Below are 18447 nucleotides of genomic sequence, written 5' to 3'. Positions count from 1 at the left end.
CCATTGTCACCCTCCTTGGCTGGTTTCCCCAGTGCCTGACTGTGTCACAGCATGCCTCTCCAGCACTCATCCTCCTTTCAGCCCTAAAATGTCATTCCTCTTATGTTTCACATTTTAGACTGAAGTTCAGCTGAGTGATTGTAGTTTCACAGGTGGTTTGATTCCAGATGAACTTCAGAAGGGAAAAGAACTGATGCCATTTTTAAACTACCTTATTAACAGTTTTCTCATTTCGTTTCAAGCTCTAAGCCAATGTATGTCTTGTATGGTCCTTACTAGAGCATGAAAATTCCAGAGAAAAAAGTGACTGTAATATAAATGTCTACAAGACTCATGGTTTTAGAAGCCAGTTGTGAATCAAAGAGGGAACTCCAAATACCAGTTTGGAGATTTTTTACATGCCAGCATTCAGGAAATGATGAGAGGAGAAGAAATTACAGGTCTGCATGAAGAACAAAGCAGAGCACACAATATCACTACAAATTAAGAGGTGGTCTGAGGCAGTAGGCATGGGGTTTTACTGCTAACTAGCATCCCTTTTTATACAGGTATCTCAGTGAATATCCTTTTTGTCTGAGGTTCCTCTTCTACATACTGTTGTCAGAAGGTCTTGGTGGTGGATATACCCACAGGCTAAGAAACCCTGGAGGAAAAATGCATCTGTTTTTGTAGTCTGACAGCTTTCATACTTTCCTCAAGACAATAACATGTTCAAAGGCTCTAATGAGTGCTTGCTGCTGGTAGAATATGCAGATTACTGGATGAAAAAAAGAGGTTGGGTTTTGTGAGTTCTTCTGCTACAGAAGCTGGTGGAAGATGTATAGCTGTGCTTTTTTGACTGCTGAGCACAGTTTGGTGCTGTAAGTGTTCTCAGAAGAACAAGGTTTAAGCTTGCTCAGCTGCACTTGGCCTTGAGAAAGTCCGTACGTGTCTTCAGCTGCGAAGCAGGGATGATGATACCCAATTCACTGTAAAATTAGGTGGTTTTCAGTAAGCCCTTGATACATTGCCGCATGGAAAACAATATTAAGCTAATGTAGATGCAAGTTAGCTGAAGAAAGTGGAAGTAGCTATAGATGCACATACAGATGTGGCAGCAGAGAGCATGGATAGATATCCACTTATCAGATATGAAGCTACTGTAGCATTTCTCGGAGCATCTCTGGAACTCATTTTTATTAATGGCAATGGCTTCAACACCACGAGGCTGATGGTGACATTTATTGATGACTCCAGGTTGGGTAGTGTTGTTGACTTAGGAGGATAGCATTAAGCCCACTAGCTCTACCTGCTAAGGACAGGCTGGTTGTCTGCTGGCAGTGTTAGACCTGCGCAAAAGCCACATGTGATATTATGGAAAATGTCTTCAGCAGAAGGAATTAGGTACTAGCATTGGTTGCAAGTGCAGAAGTAGTTTATTGAAGACTTTCTTAAAGATGAATTGATGAGTTTGCCTGAGTGGTTTCAACTATCTGTATCACAGGGTTAAAAAATGGTATCCAGCACAAATGATACAAAGAGAAAGGTAAAACTTCAGCTGTAACACCTGCCTAATTCATTCTTCCCTTGGTCCTATCTTTCTAATGGAGGAAAAATAATTTATTGTGTGAGGAAAGGTGGGCAGTGCTACGTGGGCTGTTCTGCAGGACTTTGGGGAAAAGAGCAGATAATACCTGTCTCTGTCCAACCCTACCCTTTCTCTGTGGACTCCTAGCAACAATGCGCGTATGGAGGAAAGCAGTCCCAGTGTGTTCCCTAAAACTATGTTTAGGGTTTAATTCTGATTACATTTGCATGAACTTTGAGTATTTGTTTCATATTTTTAATTCACTTTTGCTTGATTCCATGGTACACACTGGAGCAAATTACTTCAGGATCATCCCCTTCTAGTAACATAACTTAGTGGTCTATGGAGACCAGGCTCTCCCCTCCTGTGCGTTTCCTTTTTACTTGATATAAATCACAATAATAACTTGTTAACTCCATAGTAAGGCAAAGAATGAAATTTTCTATGTGAAGCACATTGTTTTTGTCAAACTGTTGTGCAGAGTGCCCCATGTAAATTTGATAGTTTGGAATAAAGAAAGAGGGAGGGAAGGTGGAGAGGGAAGGGATAGGAAATCAGTCACTGATGATTTCTTTTCTTCCTGTGAGTGAATGTCAGGGAATAACGTGGAAGAACAGATATTAATGAAGGTGAAAAGGTGGTTTTATTTTGATTATCTCTAAGGATTTAAGGAGAAAAAAAAATGTAAAAGAAGTTCCCCATTTTTCTAAGAGGAAACCAGCTCCTTTTTGTCTTACAGTAAAGACAAAGCAATGCTCTGAAGCCTGTTGCACATCTTAAGCACTAATTAAACAGACTGTGACTGCAGCACCATGCATTTGCTCATTGGTTGACATGACCTTTTCAGGTGATCCATTTTGCTGCTGAGGAGTTCTGGGTCCATGATCTGTCATCAGCTGCTCTGGCTGAGTCGCAGGACTGCAGAGCTGTTGTGAAAGAGGCAGAGAGAAACACAGTGCAAGACACAGGCAATTTAAGAGCAACCCAGAAGAAATAACGTAGGCATTAAATAGAAGTTAAAGAATTTAGATTAGGTTTGTTCTTGGTTTTTTGTTGCTTATTAAAAGTGAAGTTGTCCTTTCTAATTTGGGAAAATAAGCTAGAAGTGCCGATTTTAAAGATGCCTAAAATTGAGTCATTCTGCATTTGGCTCTGAAAGGTAGTTATTTCAGGAAGGGCTTTCCAGGACTTGCAAAGAAGAGTTTTGAAGATTAGGATTAATGACAAATATGATCAAAGCTAAGGAAAAGTACACTGAGTTGCAAAAGATTAAAACATAATTTCTCAATGTTCTGTGTTTGTTTGCTTTATGAATGACAATTTACTTTAAAAGGGAAGTTGTAAAATACTGATAGATGCTGCCTCGTGGGGAATCTTTTATCAAGTTTAGTTACTTCCAGTTTGGAGTGACAGCCGCTACTCAGTTTCACTTTTCTATGGTAAGTTTCTTGTCACATCCTGTTAATCCAGGAAATTTATGACATATATTCTTCATTGTAGGAACTTCACAGTAAATTTTCTGGTAGGATGTTCATTTAAGTTATGGAGAAAATGGTCCAGGGGATAGAGCACCACTTGCCTCTCAGGGTATTTTGAATTCAATTACGTGCTGTTTCATAGTCTGCCTGATCAAGATTGCCAAAATGCCATTAGAAGAGCTTGTCAGAACTGCTGCCTGTGTTCTCATTGTATATTTTTGTCTTGATTCTTTAGGTCTCAAATGCCATAGAACAAATAAAGTTTTTATTAGTCTCTGTCAGCACTTGATCTTTCTTGGGGAGGGGATAAAATGTTTGGTAATTAAAGGCACAGGATGACCATGTGTGCCGACAGAAAAAAGTTGACCATGGTAAAACGTTCGTGCACGGAATTCTACACACAGAAACAGTTGTTTCCTTTTTCCCATAGCATCCCCAAAGGCAACTGTAACATCCGAAGGATAGTCTAAAGGATATAATGCATTAACCACTGATTTATTGCTTTTTCAAATAATACTACCCCTCTCAACACATCAGTTTTTCACATTCAAGCGAAGATGACGTGAGGACATCATAATAAAGTGAAAGCTTATGAAATGTTATTTCCCTTTCTTCTTCAACTACATGTGAGACATAGTGCTTGCAGTTCAGAGCACTGTTTAGAGATCAACTTTTCTACTTCCATTACTTCCATTAGTTTGGAAAGGACCTCTCAGTACTTTGGGTCTGATGCCTGCCTGGACTCTGAAGTTCTCCCATTAAAGCAATCAGACACACAGCTAAATACTGTCAAAGCTGTGTATAAGCATACCTTCTGATAAGCTCTTTGCAGACACCGAGCAAGTACAGCAGAGGCCAGGAAAACAACCTGCAACTTCAAGAGTATCTAATTACGGTTGAATCCCACTGTAGGTACAATTCACAGTGCCCAAATAGTGGAGCATGTATTGTTTCAGAGTGCAGTACAATGGTTAGATACAGAAGAGCAGTCAACTGTGTCCAGATTCTGGGGGTGAAACTAAGTGCAGGTGCACAATTGCAGCATAAGGCTATTAAAAATATTGTATACAGGAGAGCTGTATACAGCTCTTGTATACAGGAGAGAACTGATGTAGCATAGTGTCATTCTGTTGAAGTCAGCAGAAGATTTTTCTCTCTGGAACCAAGGTGTTAGTTTACTAACATGTTATTTAGTCATCCATTTTAGTAGGCTTTCATGCTCTAAAAATTATACAGTTTATGCTACCATGCCTCTCTTCTCAAACTTCACTATCCACAGAATCCCAATTTCCAGCTAATCAGAAAAGCAAAATGCTACTAATTTGACTAGTGACATTAACTTCGGGAAAGCACAAGCTTTGGGAAGGAAGAGAAGCTCTCCTTACTTTCACCTTTCCAACCAAAACTGTGCTTTCAGTTAGCCTGGAAACCACTTCTCATTTAAAAATATGTATATGTATATATTAGATTCTTCTGCAAAGATACCCAAAGCTGGGGTGATGGGATTCTTACTAGAGAATATTGCCAGGGAATTTTTAAGAAAGTGTCAAAATTCCTGACTTTAAAGTGTAAGATTATGATAATTTCTGAAGGTAAATTGTAAATACAACTGATGGCAGAAATTCAGCACTTTTTAATGGTACAAGTAGGGAAAGCATCTGTCTACTGACTTGCAGTTGGATATAAAGCCTTTACAGGCAACAGTACCTTTCTGCTGTACAAAAGAAAAAAGTTTCTCTGGATGGTTGTGTGCATGCATACATCACTATAGAGTATGAAATATTTATATTGCTTTTGTTGATATTTGTTTTGTTCTATTTAAGACCCTCTACAGTCTCCTCAAACTTACTATAAAATTGAAGACCCCATGGCAGAGGCTTGGCATCTTCAAAACGGTTGGAATTAATAATTTTAAAAGAAAGTTATATAACAGTGCAATTTTAATGGTGATAAGGCTGTAAGAGGTTTCTATGGCAACACCATTGTCAGCAGCTGCCTTTCCCTGGCATCTGGGCATGTTTGGGGCTTATGAGGTGACCGCAAGTAATACTAGAAGATTAGAGTAGAAAAAAAATGAGTGATATGAAGTTTACATAGAACTCAGCATTCTTTTATTAAAAAAGAGACATGCAACCATTTCAGCTGAAACTTTAAGAAATTTTGGAGTGACAGTTGTAGGTGTGTGAAGGCAGGTGACTAGAGCCTGAGTACTTGAGGTCTCCGAATTTCTGATTGCTAAAGCAGGTGGTCCAGTCTACCATGCCCCCCACATATGTTTGCATAACTTCTTTTCACCCTTACAGCTCTTTAGAAAAATCTGACCTAGCTATGTTTGCAAAGCAGCCTCAAAATTTATTAGCAAAGTGGGTTTCCGTAACATATCTTTGACTTGTTTTTGCTTAGCAGTGCATCTTTAGAAATAGCCTGTGTCTGCAGAGAGTCAAACCTGAACAGCAAAAAAAACACTTCCAGCTTTTCCAAACAAAGCCTTAATTTTAGTGATTTTGTCTGTTGACCTTCTATAGAAAAGGACCTAGTGCTGGATGGCATCTGTGCAGTAACAAGTACTGTTTGTTACCATTCGGTGCATTCAATCTTTTGAACACCTCAATGGGTGTCAGTTTTGGAAAACCACTAGATGTCTAATTTTTTTAATGTCAGGTACCAGCTGAATAAGGACCTAAAGAAAGGTGATTGGGCAAAAAAAATTCTGAACTTTGTGACCTACCTGTTTTGAACAGCTCCTTTGCCTGAGTTGTAGTGCACCATCGATAGAAGTAAGTGTTTTACAAAGTCTACCTTGAAGCTCTGGTGAGTTGCAATAGCAGCAGCAGGTCATAATGGAAACAGATTGAGTCATAGGGAAAAATTTGAGCTTGATGGAAACTGCAAGGTTTTTTAATAAACAATTTTTCAAAGCTGGTGCTATTATGAAAATACCTGTAATAAAAAAAAATAAAATTGTCCTTAGCTCTTGGAGCATGATGATGATGACATACTTAAAGGTTTTATTTGTTTAGCATGTAACTACTTCTATTTCAGATTATATGTGGCAGAAAGAATCTTCCTGCTTGCTATATACTACCCCATTTAGATCATTTCATTGCATCCCATACCTAGCATGCTTCCATTAGCTTGATTAATACCAATTCCTCTGCAGCCATTGCCTCAGCATGACCATAGTGATGACCATATTTCCTCTTCATGCAGGAGAGTGTCGAGGCGGGGAATAAGGAGACTACAGGAGTTGCTGAGAAAGAAAATGAGGTACATATGAATAGCCTCAAGAGTGTGGTTGTGCTTTAATGTCTTCAAGAGAATAATGTCAAAAAAATTGATTTGTCATTTGCATGTCATCAATAGGCAGACCAATACAATACAACTGCAACCTAGCTGTGGTATCTAGTCTAGCACTGCACAGATATATCTATATCCATGGCATATGTTCTAACAGATCACTTCTCATTCAATGCAGGATTTGCCTGAGAAACTGCCTGTTGCAGCAGTATAGAGTGATGAATATTTCAGGGCAGCAAACAAAGCAGTTCCATGGCAGAGGGAACTGTTTCTCTTGACATTTGGAAGTACACTGCATAGATTCCTAGTAGCTTTTGCAGTTTCTGTAAATTTTTTTACCTCGCCTTCCTGAAAACTTCTTTATAAAAAGTAAAAAACCCTTTGAATATCATTTCTTTTTCCTACCACAATATGCCCTAAGCTAAAACAGATACTTGAAAATAATCATGTTATGAGTTGGTTTGCTAAAGCGCAATCTGGCATCATTAGATACAGTTAAAATCAAATTACAAAGCAAATGAAAAGCTCAGTGACATACTTTAAGCTGTGCATGTGTGGACTTGAATGATTGCATTTTGCTTATATTTCTTCAGGAGTGATAAAAGTACTTACCCTGAATCTTCGTATACTAAAATGAAACTATGATGTGTTCAGATGTACACAGGAGGAATGGTTGCATATTAAACACAGGGATAGAAGTAAGGACTGGGAAAAAGATTGTAACTCCTAGTTACTAATCATTCAGGATTTGTATCTCAAGGTGCTGGCAGCCTCCTATTTTTGTTGTTATTTGTTTTGGTGCCACGGTGTATACGAAAAGATCATGAACTAGTCTCTGTTCACTGGTTTTAGAACATAGTAAATTCAGCTGTCCAAGCTTAGGTTTGTTATCCTGCTGTAAAATAGCACTAACTCTTCTAGAGTAGAGGAGGTATCTGTGGCTCTAGAGTATGCCAGTGTCACTGGGAAGTGAATTTAGGACTCAGTGGTGCCATGCTCCTCAGCAGCACTGTCACATCCATGTGGAAAACAGTGGAATTGCATAGCAAGAAAGTCCAGGGTGGTAGATCAAGCCCAACTTTGTGTTGACACAGTGCAATAGAGTGCTGTGTTGCTCTTCTAGCATTGGCTCGTCACTCCCAAGAAGTCTGGTCCAAGAAGAAACATGCAAGAAATGCCTCACTGTTCTGTGAGCAGCAAGGCTAAGTCTTTGAAATCTTTTTCCTTTATTCTAATACTACTTGTTCTTATAAAGTTGAGGTCTCTTATCTGAGAGTGAATTTGACCCTGTGTTCTGTTTAAAATAGCTGTTTAAAACTGTATTACTGTATGCAGAAGAGCTGGCATAAGAGATCAAGCTATTTGCTAAGCTGATATCTGACTGCCAGTGGAGGGTGGTCCCTTTGGTACTCTAAGTTGCCTACAAATTCTGCAGTACTACCCCAGAATCTTCCAAGACTTTGTAATTGATGCATTCCCTAAAGCGTGATGATTGGTTCCTCTTGACATTAGCTAGCTTAGCTGTGATTATAACCAACTGTCATAAAAATTACCTGTTCCTGTTCTAAATGCAGCCTTGGGGCAGGAACTTCAGCTCTGGAAGACCAGCATAGCTCAGGGACCTCCTCTGGCAGACCCCAGTGGCAGGTTTGGTACCCCCCCTTCTCCTCACCCTAGGCTTGTTCTTGCTGCTGCTGAATCTGTGGCATTGTACTGAGCAATGTTAATGGGAGTACAACAGTGTGAATTGACTGCATCCTGTCTAAAGAAGAATTCACATCTGTGCAATTAAATAGTCAAGTGGTTCTATCATAGCCCTCGTTATCCTGGATAATCTGTTCTTTGTCCCCTCTGTGGTTGGTATAATGGGACAACTGTCCAAATTTCAATAATACTGCTAGAGGTAGCTGACTTGGAATAATCTAAGAATGTCTAATTTTATTTATGACCTATATAAAAGGCATTTGTAGGACTGATTTTCAGTACGAAGTAAGGTAATATACTTGTATCTGCAAGTATGTGGTTCAGCATAGCTGGAAATGAATTCAGCTTCCTTCTTTTTTTTTTCTTTTCTCTTCTGTACTAATCAAATATATTTGAGGCTGAATGTAAGGTTCATCCTGTGCTACTTCACGTGCCTTTTCGTAAAAGATGTGTTTAGTCTTCTAGCTTGCATTGGTTTTGCACTCTAAGACACAAGAACAAATGATTATGCAATTGTAAGCTGTGGTATGCATTTAGTGACTCATGGCTACACGCTGTGAGAGCATTACTATGGGACATTTGCAAGCTGATTCATGTAAATTAGTATTCTCCTCCTTCATGAAATAAAATGGGCTATACAAATCCAATCAATAGAAAAGAAATGGTTGATCCTAATCACAACAGATAGCAAGATCAATTTTTGCAGCACGCTGTTAGAGATGCATAGTATAAAATCAATCTGATGTACACTCTATTCCCAGTCTTTCCTACTAGCCTCTTCCAGGATTTTTACACTCATCATTTATTTGTATCTCTTCTTGAGTCAAAGCCACTAAAATTGTTAATACTGTAAGTGTCAGACTTGCATGCGTTATAGGAGAAGATGTCAACATCTGCCCGTGTCTTTTGATGTTACTTCTTTTTACAATAGAGCATCCTTCATCAGCAGCATTTTCAATTTAAATTAATGTTCCCCAGTAATTTCTACAAATCCATATAGTATTTTCTGCCTTCAAGGACTCTAGGAGAATTTCTTTATCCCATCAGTTAATAACGGTGAATAGGAGTAGTGCTGAATATTAAATGTTGCTAAAAAACAATGCCTAAAGAGTGCCCATGAACAGTTGCTGAGTTCAGATAGCAGAGTTAGCATCATCCATGGGGGAGAGATCAAACTGAGGAAACAAAGAGCATCAGACTGTTAACTGGAGATCAAAGAGATCGAGCTAACTGTGGCTTGACACTGGTACCTCTAAAACAGTTTTCCTTGAGTGTTTTTCCTGAAACTATCTGCTGTAAGTTAAAAATTCCATCTAGAAATTAATTAGATTAAAAGAACAAGTTTTTCATTTACTTCCCACCCTTTGAACCTTAAGACTAATCCATTGTAAGTATATACCCAATATGCTACTGTAAGCAGTATATAGCAATACAAATGTTAGGGTGATACATAAATTATAGTAACAATTTCTGCTGGATGAAGGATTCAACATTGATCTAGTAATAGGCAGGTATTTTTCCATTCATCTTTCAAGAACTGGAAGAAATCATGCGTTATCTTTTCAACGTGGATTGATCAGAAATGGTTCAGTCATATCCAGACTGAATGGGCTTTTATGTATCTTTTTATACTGACATAACGATAGATCTTTGCAGTTACATTTTTCCTGATCTTTATCCAGCTGCAGAATATATTTACTTTTCCTGACATAACCTGATTTATTAGTCTCTCTGTTAGAAAGGAGTGTGTAATTAAGATTACAAGATTTTTGAAGCCAACCCAGATCCAGAGGTAGCTGACTAGCTGGAGAAGGCTTGGAGCCTCTTACCAAGAACACATTTCCATTAGCAGGGTCCTGTGGACCCCTTGGACAGCTTGCAAGCTCCTCCTCCTCAGCAGAAACCAGTGGTAAATTTCTTCCACAATACAGCTTGGTGACAAGAGAAGGAAAAAATACTACAGCCTTGGCAAACAGTTACTCCACTAGTAACTAGTCCACCTGGGGACTCTTTTAAGTGTTGCCTAGTGAGGTTTCATAAATTTCTTTCTCCTGCCTGTTACTTGGCTTCTCTGCACAAGCTTGCCCCCAGCACTGATCTCCTCCATAAATCAGGAGGAACACCAGTGAAGACCATAGGTCAGCATCACCCAGGGAGGACACAGAGCAGAGACTGGTCCATGGTCTCTCCAGCAAACATTGTAACTCATATCCTGAAAAGTCCCTCCCTCCTGTTGTTTTTAGGTGGTACCTGTTGGTGAGGGGGCTGCGGCATCAGAAAACAGTGTGGCCATGGCAGCAGGAGCTGGTGATGGCACTGCTCCCACTGAGCGGGAGGATATTGCTGAAGGTGACAAACCTCAGGGAGAAGAAAAGGAGTCTAACGTGTCTCAGGTAACTCATGTCAGTGCATGGAAGAGAGTGTTAGGGGAACTGGGACAGATTCAGCAGCCTTAGGGAGGCAAGGCTCCTGAATGTCTGTGCCTCCAAGTCTGACCAGTGGCAAGGCTGATGTTCTCCTGGGATAGCCCTGGAAGGGGCCCACACAGGGTATGCCTTCTTCTGAGTCCTTAATTTGGGTTGTACCTGCCTTTGTGCCCCTGTGTTTCCCTGGGCTTGTGGAGATGGGACTTGATGGGTTGATGGCTCCTGTGTGGGGCACAGGAGCAAGTATGGACAGTGTATTGTTTGAGCTCCCCCTCCTGCTGTTGTCTCTCTGTGGCCCTCTGTGGAGATGAGATTTATCACATAACATAACAGGGCTTTCATGAGAAATAGACAGAAAAAGGATTGGATTTTTCTTGTGTCCTGGCACCATGTCATATTAATAGCATTACTTTGTTTTATGTAAGTCGTGGTGGTCAAGCCATCAGGCAGATCTGGCCTGCCACCTTTTGTTCTGCAGTTTCTGAGGAGCTGGTGAACATCTACTAGAGCAGACCCTACAACTGGGCACCAGCTGCCACCTTTTGTCATTGCATGTTGTATTTCTTCTGTACTCCAGAATAAGATGGTCTGGCAGGGGATCAGTGAACATGTTTTTTTCAGGTTGGATGCTCCAATAACACTTATTAAATGCTTTTTGTACTAGGTTTCATTACTGGTGAGATGCTACCTACTTAGCCTCTTTGCTTTCTCTGCTCCCAGTTACACGGCTGCAAATCAGGAGAAATCCCCTCAATCAGTCAAAGAAATAGGTCATGTTTCCTCCTTTCATCACCTTTGTATCACTATTATCCTGCTGACTTGAATTTCCAGAGAAATACAGGACAGTGACTACTGGAACTAGGGCCTTTACCCAAACCTGCCCAAAATTAAGAGCACAGTGGAGGAGAAAGGTCTGTTAATTTCCATGCACACTGAAAATGAAACCCTACCCGCAGAGCACTTTTAGTATTTATTGCAATAATTTTTGGTCATAGAAAGTAGACTTAAGAGAACTAAGGGGAACAGTGAAAACGGGGAAGGGATTACTCCTTTATGTTCTTGCACAAATACTGTTTTCTGTCTTAAGAATCCACTGTGGAGAAAAAAGAAATTCCCATCCCAGTATGTGCCACATGCAATATACCAACAATAGTGTTTTCCTGCTTGAAATAAAGTACTAAATAGTCTTGCATTTCTTTGCAGGGGGGGTGAGTCATTTGTTTGTTTGTTTTTCCCCAGGAAAAGGTCAGCAACATCCCTTCAGTAGTAATAGAGCCGGCATCAAACAACGAAGGGGAGGGAGAAGAACATGAAGTCATCATGAATGAGTCCAAAGATGCCACAGCAGAGATGGGCACTCAGGACACTGACACTTCTCCTGGTGAAATTTCCCAAGTTGGAAGTGATCAGAAACCTACTGAAGAAATCCAATCTGTACCGCCTAAAGATCAGCCTGTTCCAGAAGAAGATGCAGGTTCTGTGATGCCACCTGGCTTTCTCTATAAGGTCTGCTTCTTCGTTCTTCTTTTAGATATCCCTTTAGATCTAACTTCTGTGGATATGTCTGTCTGCAGAGGTAGTGTGAGGATTTCTTGAGGTCAAAGGATACTTAATTTATCAACAAGATACATGCACATGTTGCTTCATAAATGAAGTCTGAGAAGATACATTTTCTGCACACTGTTGTTGCTGTGCACACCCTTATGTAGCTATAAGACTCACAAAGTACAAGAAACCATTAATCTCACCAATCAACTGCTGTAAATTAATATATTGAAAAAAACTGCTCTGCCATGGAGTTAGTCAGGAATATTGTTGATATATGCTAATTATATATTTGATATGCTAACAATATATTTGATCGCTAAGGTCTCTTCCAAACAAACCATTCTATGAATCTATGAACATTAAAAAATGGCATTTTTCTGGCCTGAAAATCTATAGTGGAAGTACTGTTCTATTGAAACCAGTGGGACTTACAATTCATGATAATGACGGCAAAATGTCATTCTGTAACTTTAGTAAAATTATAAACTGTTAGGGTAATCAAACAGAAAAATTTAATGAGCCATTAGAGAAATTCTTTCCTTGGCTGGCAAGACCCCCAGGGTTTCCTGGTTCACAAGGTTCTTGGATAATTCCTCTCACTTCAGAATCACTGAGCAGCAGAAAAGCTCCTTGAGGATGGATGAACTTTACATACTTCCTATTATAATTTGCATAGTTCAGACTAATTAGTCCCATAGCACTCCATAAGTATGCCATTCTTCTTGGTCTATTCTCATTGCTCAGGTATTTTTTTGAGAGTAATGTTAAGGTGAGGGTGGACATTATCGTGTAACTCTGACAGACATGCTGACATAGTTCATCTTTTGTTTTTCATCACACTCTCTTGGGTCAGATGTAAATAAGGAGAAGCAGAATATATGGTTGCCATCTGGTTCACAATGCCACTTTCTTTCATTTCACATGGAACTGTCTGTGCTTTGAGAAAATTAGACTAGCTCTCTCTCAAGGAGTGATAGCATTTACTTAAAATGGTCTGTTCACAATGACATGCTGATCATGCCAATGTTTTAATAATCACCCCTTTGAAAGGCAGATATTTTTGGCATACCCATGTGCCAGTATGTGAGAGCTCCTTCCAGGGCAAGCATTAAGTAGGGTTCCTGTTACTCACCTTTTTGATGACCTGTGCCGTACAACCAACTCAAATTTCCGCAGATGTTCACAAGAAGAATAAAATCAGTGGCCACAACAAGACAGTGAGAGAATCTGAAGTCATTAGTTCCTGGGAGTCTTTCTGAATTTTATTTGCAAAATCCTCCCAAAATCTCTCTCTCAGATATCGTAATGATAGTGGGGAATGAAAGGAAATTCCTTACACAGGAGGAATGATGGTGGCAGGACTAGTCCAAGTGGCAGGATTTGTGAGATATTGCAGTATCATCTGGCCTTGAGATCCTGTAACCTTGGGAAAGGACCTTAATTTTCCTTGGATGGTCTTAGGAAGACTTAAGCTGTCCCTGCTTCCAAGGAAATGCATAGAAAACTTTGATATAAATTAATGACAACATGAACAATTTATGCCAGGTCAAAGCAGATGATCTACTCCACTCTGCTCTCATGAGACTCCACCTAAAGTACTGTGTACAGTTCTGATGTCCCCAACATAAGAAGGATGTGAAACTGTTGGAGCAAGTGTAGAAGATGGCCACAAAGATGATAAGAGGACTGGAGCACCTGCCCTACAAAGGCAGGCTGAGAGAGTTGGGGCTGTTAGGCCTGGAGAAGAGGAGGTTGTGTGGAGACCTCATAGCAACCTTCCAGTGTCTGAAGGTGGCCTGCAGGGAAGATGGAGAGGGACTCTTTGTCAGGAATTGTAGTGATAGGATGAGGAGTAATGGGTACAAATTGAAAGAGGGGAAATTTAGATTGGATATTAGGAAGAAATTTTTTACTGTAAGGGTGGTGAGACACAGGAACAGATTGCCCAGAGAGGTAGTGGATGCCCCAATCCTGGCATCAGTGTTCAAGACCAGGTTGGATAAGGCCTTGAGCAACTTGGTCTAGTGGGAGGTGCCCCTGCCTGTGGCAGGGAGGTTGGGACTAGAGGATCATTAAGGTCCATTCCAACCCCTTAACATTCTGTGATTCTGTGATAATTTGAACGTACCTGTCTATAGCCATATGTTTGCATAAAGGTGGCTTCTTTTTTATTTTTGGTCAAGATCTAACAGGTAATTTTGTTGAGAAAATATATCTCCCTTAGATCACATCTATATGTTTGGTGTTATTTTCTTCAGGTTGAAGTTCTACATGATTTCGAGGCAGCTAACAGTGATGAGCTCAATTTAAAACGAGGAGATATTGTACTAGTAATTCCTTCTGAGACCACAGCTGATCAGGTAAAAACATGTGGTTCTTGCTTTTGTTGACATTTTTCTTTGTCTCAACTTTATTTTCTCACAGATTATAGTTAATGAGACTGCATATTCAAAATGTCATTACTGTAAGAAAACACAAAGATTTTAATTTTGGCTTTTTACTTGGTGTCATTTGACACTAAATGGCAAAGTTGACTACACTTGAAGTCCCAGATATATGCTATTAGCAGGATGTGACCTCAGCTTATTTTCTAGGGCTTTTTTTATGCTACGTTGTAATTGATTTTATACAGACAGAGGTACTCAAATGCAGAGGATGACTTACAAATTGTGCGTAATGTTGTTCTATATAATTTTGTCATAACATTGCAGTAGAACTGATTACATGCTCCCTAGATGTTCAGAGTTTTTATGTGTGGATTTGGAGAAATAATACAAATTCACCCACAGAGAGCACTGAGAACATACACAGATTGTGCTGTCCTATAGCCTTAAGGTATAGTGATGCTGCTATGCCTCTGATAAAGATAACTTTGCTCTCTGGAAGCCTGAACCTGAATTAAACAACACTTTGATTTCATTTAAGGCATCTAATTTTGTTTTAACAATGTATTTCAGGTGAACATTTAAACAGTTGCATTCCATATGTTAAACTGAATTCCAGAGAAGTGTATTGATTTTGGCCACTGCTTTAAAAGAGAATACTGTACTGCACACTATTAGCACCAGCAACCCCATGGGCATCAGTTAATGCCTGTGGTGTTGGTGAAAATTTGTCCATCGATTTGGGGGTTGGGAGGTGGAGGACTGGATTCTGCCTAATCAGGTAGCTAAGAGCACTGCTCTGAATGAAGAATATTTCTTAAAATAGGCCTAAATACTAATGCCCTAAGCATATTTGAGTGCTGGGAACTGTCTTTGAAGTTGTTTTGCTGATTGATGCTGTCCAAAGGCAGATAATAATCAATGTTCATAATCTCAGATGAGCATTCTTTTAATTCAAGAGACAACTAATTGTTTTTTGTGGGTGGGTTTTTTTTTTTCTTATTTCAGAACAAAATACTTTTAATTCAGCAGGCACTTAGCTCTTTTTATAGGGATAGAGTCTATTATCCTTACTCAAATTATGCTATGTGTTGCCTCATCAGTAGTTTACTTGATTTCATTATCAGTGTTCGCAGAATAGGACACTGCTCTTAGGATAGCAAAATACGATCTCTGTCTTCAGACTGTTTTTCCTAGGATATTAGGTGTTAAATATGCTTTATCTTCACTTGGTGAGTCTATGAAGTATATTCTTCTTCTGGTGTGCATCATAATTCCAATAGAATTAATTGAAGTAAATTGTGTGCAATGATGGAGAAAATAAACCTGTATGTATTCATGTTTCTGAAACCATTCTGTTCATATCTTTATTACTCAGTACATCTTTGCCCTTCATGTTTAACATCACCATAAAGCTTAATATTTTTGTATTTTGCCAGGTACTGGTACAAATTCTTGATTTATATAGAGGGGTTTATCTTTGTTATTCTTTGTTAGTCTTTATTCTCCTTCAAAATTGACCTATCTAAAGCCATAATTCTAATGCAGCTGGTAACATCAGCCTGTGTTCTCCGTTTAAAGCAAACCAGTCCCGTCCAGTGGCTTTTTCCACTAGTCTTTAGTTGAAGTTTACCCAGTAAAACTGTATATTCCTTCATACAACCTATGCTGCCTATTCTAGAGAGCTGTAGTTCCTCTATCTCTCAGATATTTCATGTGCTTCAAAAACATGTCCCCAGTTAATTGTATCCAGCCAGTGCCATATATAAAGCTGAATCTGCTTTAATGATCTGCTTATCTGGGGGCAGACAGCTAGTATACTGCAGCACATGCAGCCACTAAGCAATAATGACTCGATGGTGTATGTGATGATCTGTTCAAGCTACTCTGTGTCCAGATGTACAGTTTGTGCAATAATAATATGACTGCATTACAAGTTCTGTTTGTCATGGCTTTGCTCTGGCTCCTGTTCTTAAAAGGAAAAAGATACAGAGTTACTGAGTTAGGTTGATCATTTTTAAAAATACCAAATTGATTTTATTCCAGGTAGAATTTATCACACTTAAGAGAACCCAGTCCTTTCCAATAAAAAAAATCTCTGGTTTGGTTGCTTGGACTGCTGGTGATTTGTTTACAGTTTTGCTTGTCAACTTCTGGTTTGGGTTTCCAGGAGTTTTTGGAAAAATTATTACATATTTTCTAGAGATAGTAACTCCAGAGTTTGCAAGAGCTGTTATTTCTTCTGACTGCTAATACATGAGTAAGAGAAAAAAAAATCTGTGAGGAAAAAATTAAGATTCAAAACTATTTTTCCACCATCTATGATACTGAGTTCAGCTAGGAGTTAGATGGGGCTAAAGGCCATACCATGTGCTAACAATTATAAGCACCAAATCTTTTAGCCGTGTCACTCTGAAACATCTTCAAGTCTGAAGCTCGTAGTGAGGAATGGGGTTGACATGAAATTTAAGACTGTCTTTTTCTTTGCAGGAGGCTGGCTGGTTGACTGGCATTAAGGAATCTGAATGGCTTCAGTACAGAGATGCAAATAGTTATAAAGGACTTTTCCCAGAGAACTTCACACGCCATCTGGAATAATTCTCCCAGGCAGATGAACCGTGATATGAAGCTCAGTCAGTAGGTTTTTAACCTCTTTGAAACACAGGAGCCCATCTTTTTGTAGTTTAAGCTGTTAATGGTTTACAGACTGGTGTCAGACAAAGCTTGTTGGAACATACTGAAATGAGCATGAATGCAAACAGTTAAGCTAGCAATTTCTGAAGCAGTACATGGGAAAAAAAATCAAATAAAAAAGAAATGTCCTTATTTGTTTATAAGTATGTGGCGACAGATTTGTTTGTGCTTTGTCAGAGCTATGGTGATCCTGTATTTGGTCCTTTTCCATGAAATCTGAAATTAGCTTCCTGAATACCAAAACCTTAACTTCTCTGCACTAAGTGTATTGTATTGAGTTGCACTGCAGAAGATTTAATTAATTATCCTGTAGTTATGAGGTCAAACTATTATAAATTTCATGTGTTTAAAAAAAATAATTAACTACTGCAACATTTTTCAGTGTTATTTTTGGACATGCATAGTATATATACACAAGAACTTATATGTGTATATATAAGTGCATATGGCTATATATGCATTTGCACAACTTCATGGTAGTTCTTTGGCTGTGTAGTATCATCCAGTACATGCATTGCTCTTTCACTGTCTGGCATAACAGGAAAAGGTTTTGTTTCAAAGCAAAACTAGCTGCTCCATTGCCAAAACATATTACAGTATCTGTGTTTGTAATGTGAAATTTTCATTCTTAGATAATGAATAACATCATGTTCAAAACTGCTAACCTTTGAGAAGGCATGGCTCAGTCTCCTCTTTCACTGCAGTAGTTACAATGAGATAAATCTGGAGGAGGAGCTCTTATGATGCTAATCTATACTTTTTTATTTAATTGGCTGAATACATTTTAAAAAAAGAAACAGAACTAATCTCTGAGAAGAAATAAACACAATATATTTTCACTATATGTATTTATGCAGCTTACCTTTTAAAATAAGATATATAATGTATCCTGTATCAAAAAGTCATCTGTAACTTATGTTTTCCAGTGCTGTGTCATTAAAAATAAACCTTTGGTCCAAAGAACCTGTTTCATCTGTGGTGCTTTCGAAGTTTTTTAACACTGAAGTCCATATTGTTTATACATTGTATTATATGATCTAATCTTAATTTAATACTTCTTTTTCCAAAGAAATACAGCATAACACATGCACATCTAAATTTCTGCTCTCAACCCTAGTTGTGGCCAGAATTCCAAAAGGTCTGGACCCCAGATCAGCTGCTGCTCCTCCTGTTCCAGACTCTGACCGCCAGCTAATATCTGTCCACTAAGGAAGGGAGCTTGTCTGTGCTTGACCATCACTCAACTGAAGATCTCTACCTCTTAGTAATTTTTCACTTTTCCACTTATTTTATGTGGAAAATAAGTTCTCCATGAATCTGGAATCTATTCTGTTGTGTTTGCTGAGGAA

At 39.0% G+C, this 18447-nt stretch overlaps 1 protein-coding gene across 1 annotated transcript in view; it reads left to right on the top strand.

The window, feature by feature from the left end:
* The window catches only part of LOC103755399 (amphiphysin), a 66654-nt gene extending 48593 nt beyond the window's left edge, over positions 1-18061 (top strand). The window contains exons 17-21 of the mRNA XM_029961876.1: positions 6256-6312; positions 10290-10439; positions 11712-11978; positions 14279-14380; positions 16895-18061. Coding sequence (XP_029817736.1) covers positions 6256-6312; positions 10290-10439; positions 11712-11978; positions 14279-14380; positions 16895-17002 — 684 coding nt within the window. The 3' untranslated portion in view covers positions 17003-18061. The remainder of the gene's footprint in view (positions 1-6255; positions 6313-10289; positions 10440-11711; positions 11979-14278; positions 14381-16894) is intronic.
* Positions 18062-18447: the final 386 nt, after the last annotated feature.

This window comes from Manacus vitellinus, unplaced genomic scaffold, assembly GCF_001715985.3.
Source record: "Manacus vitellinus isolate BGI_N305 unplaced genomic scaffold, ASM171598v3 scaffold_3_pilon, whole genome shotgun sequence".
In the NCBI taxonomy this organism is placed as follows: Eukaryota; Metazoa; Chordata; class Aves; order Passeriformes; family Pipridae; genus Manacus; species Manacus vitellinus.
The sequence above is the reverse complement of the archived record's forward strand: the minus strand, read 5'-3'. Positions and strand labels throughout refer to the sequence as shown.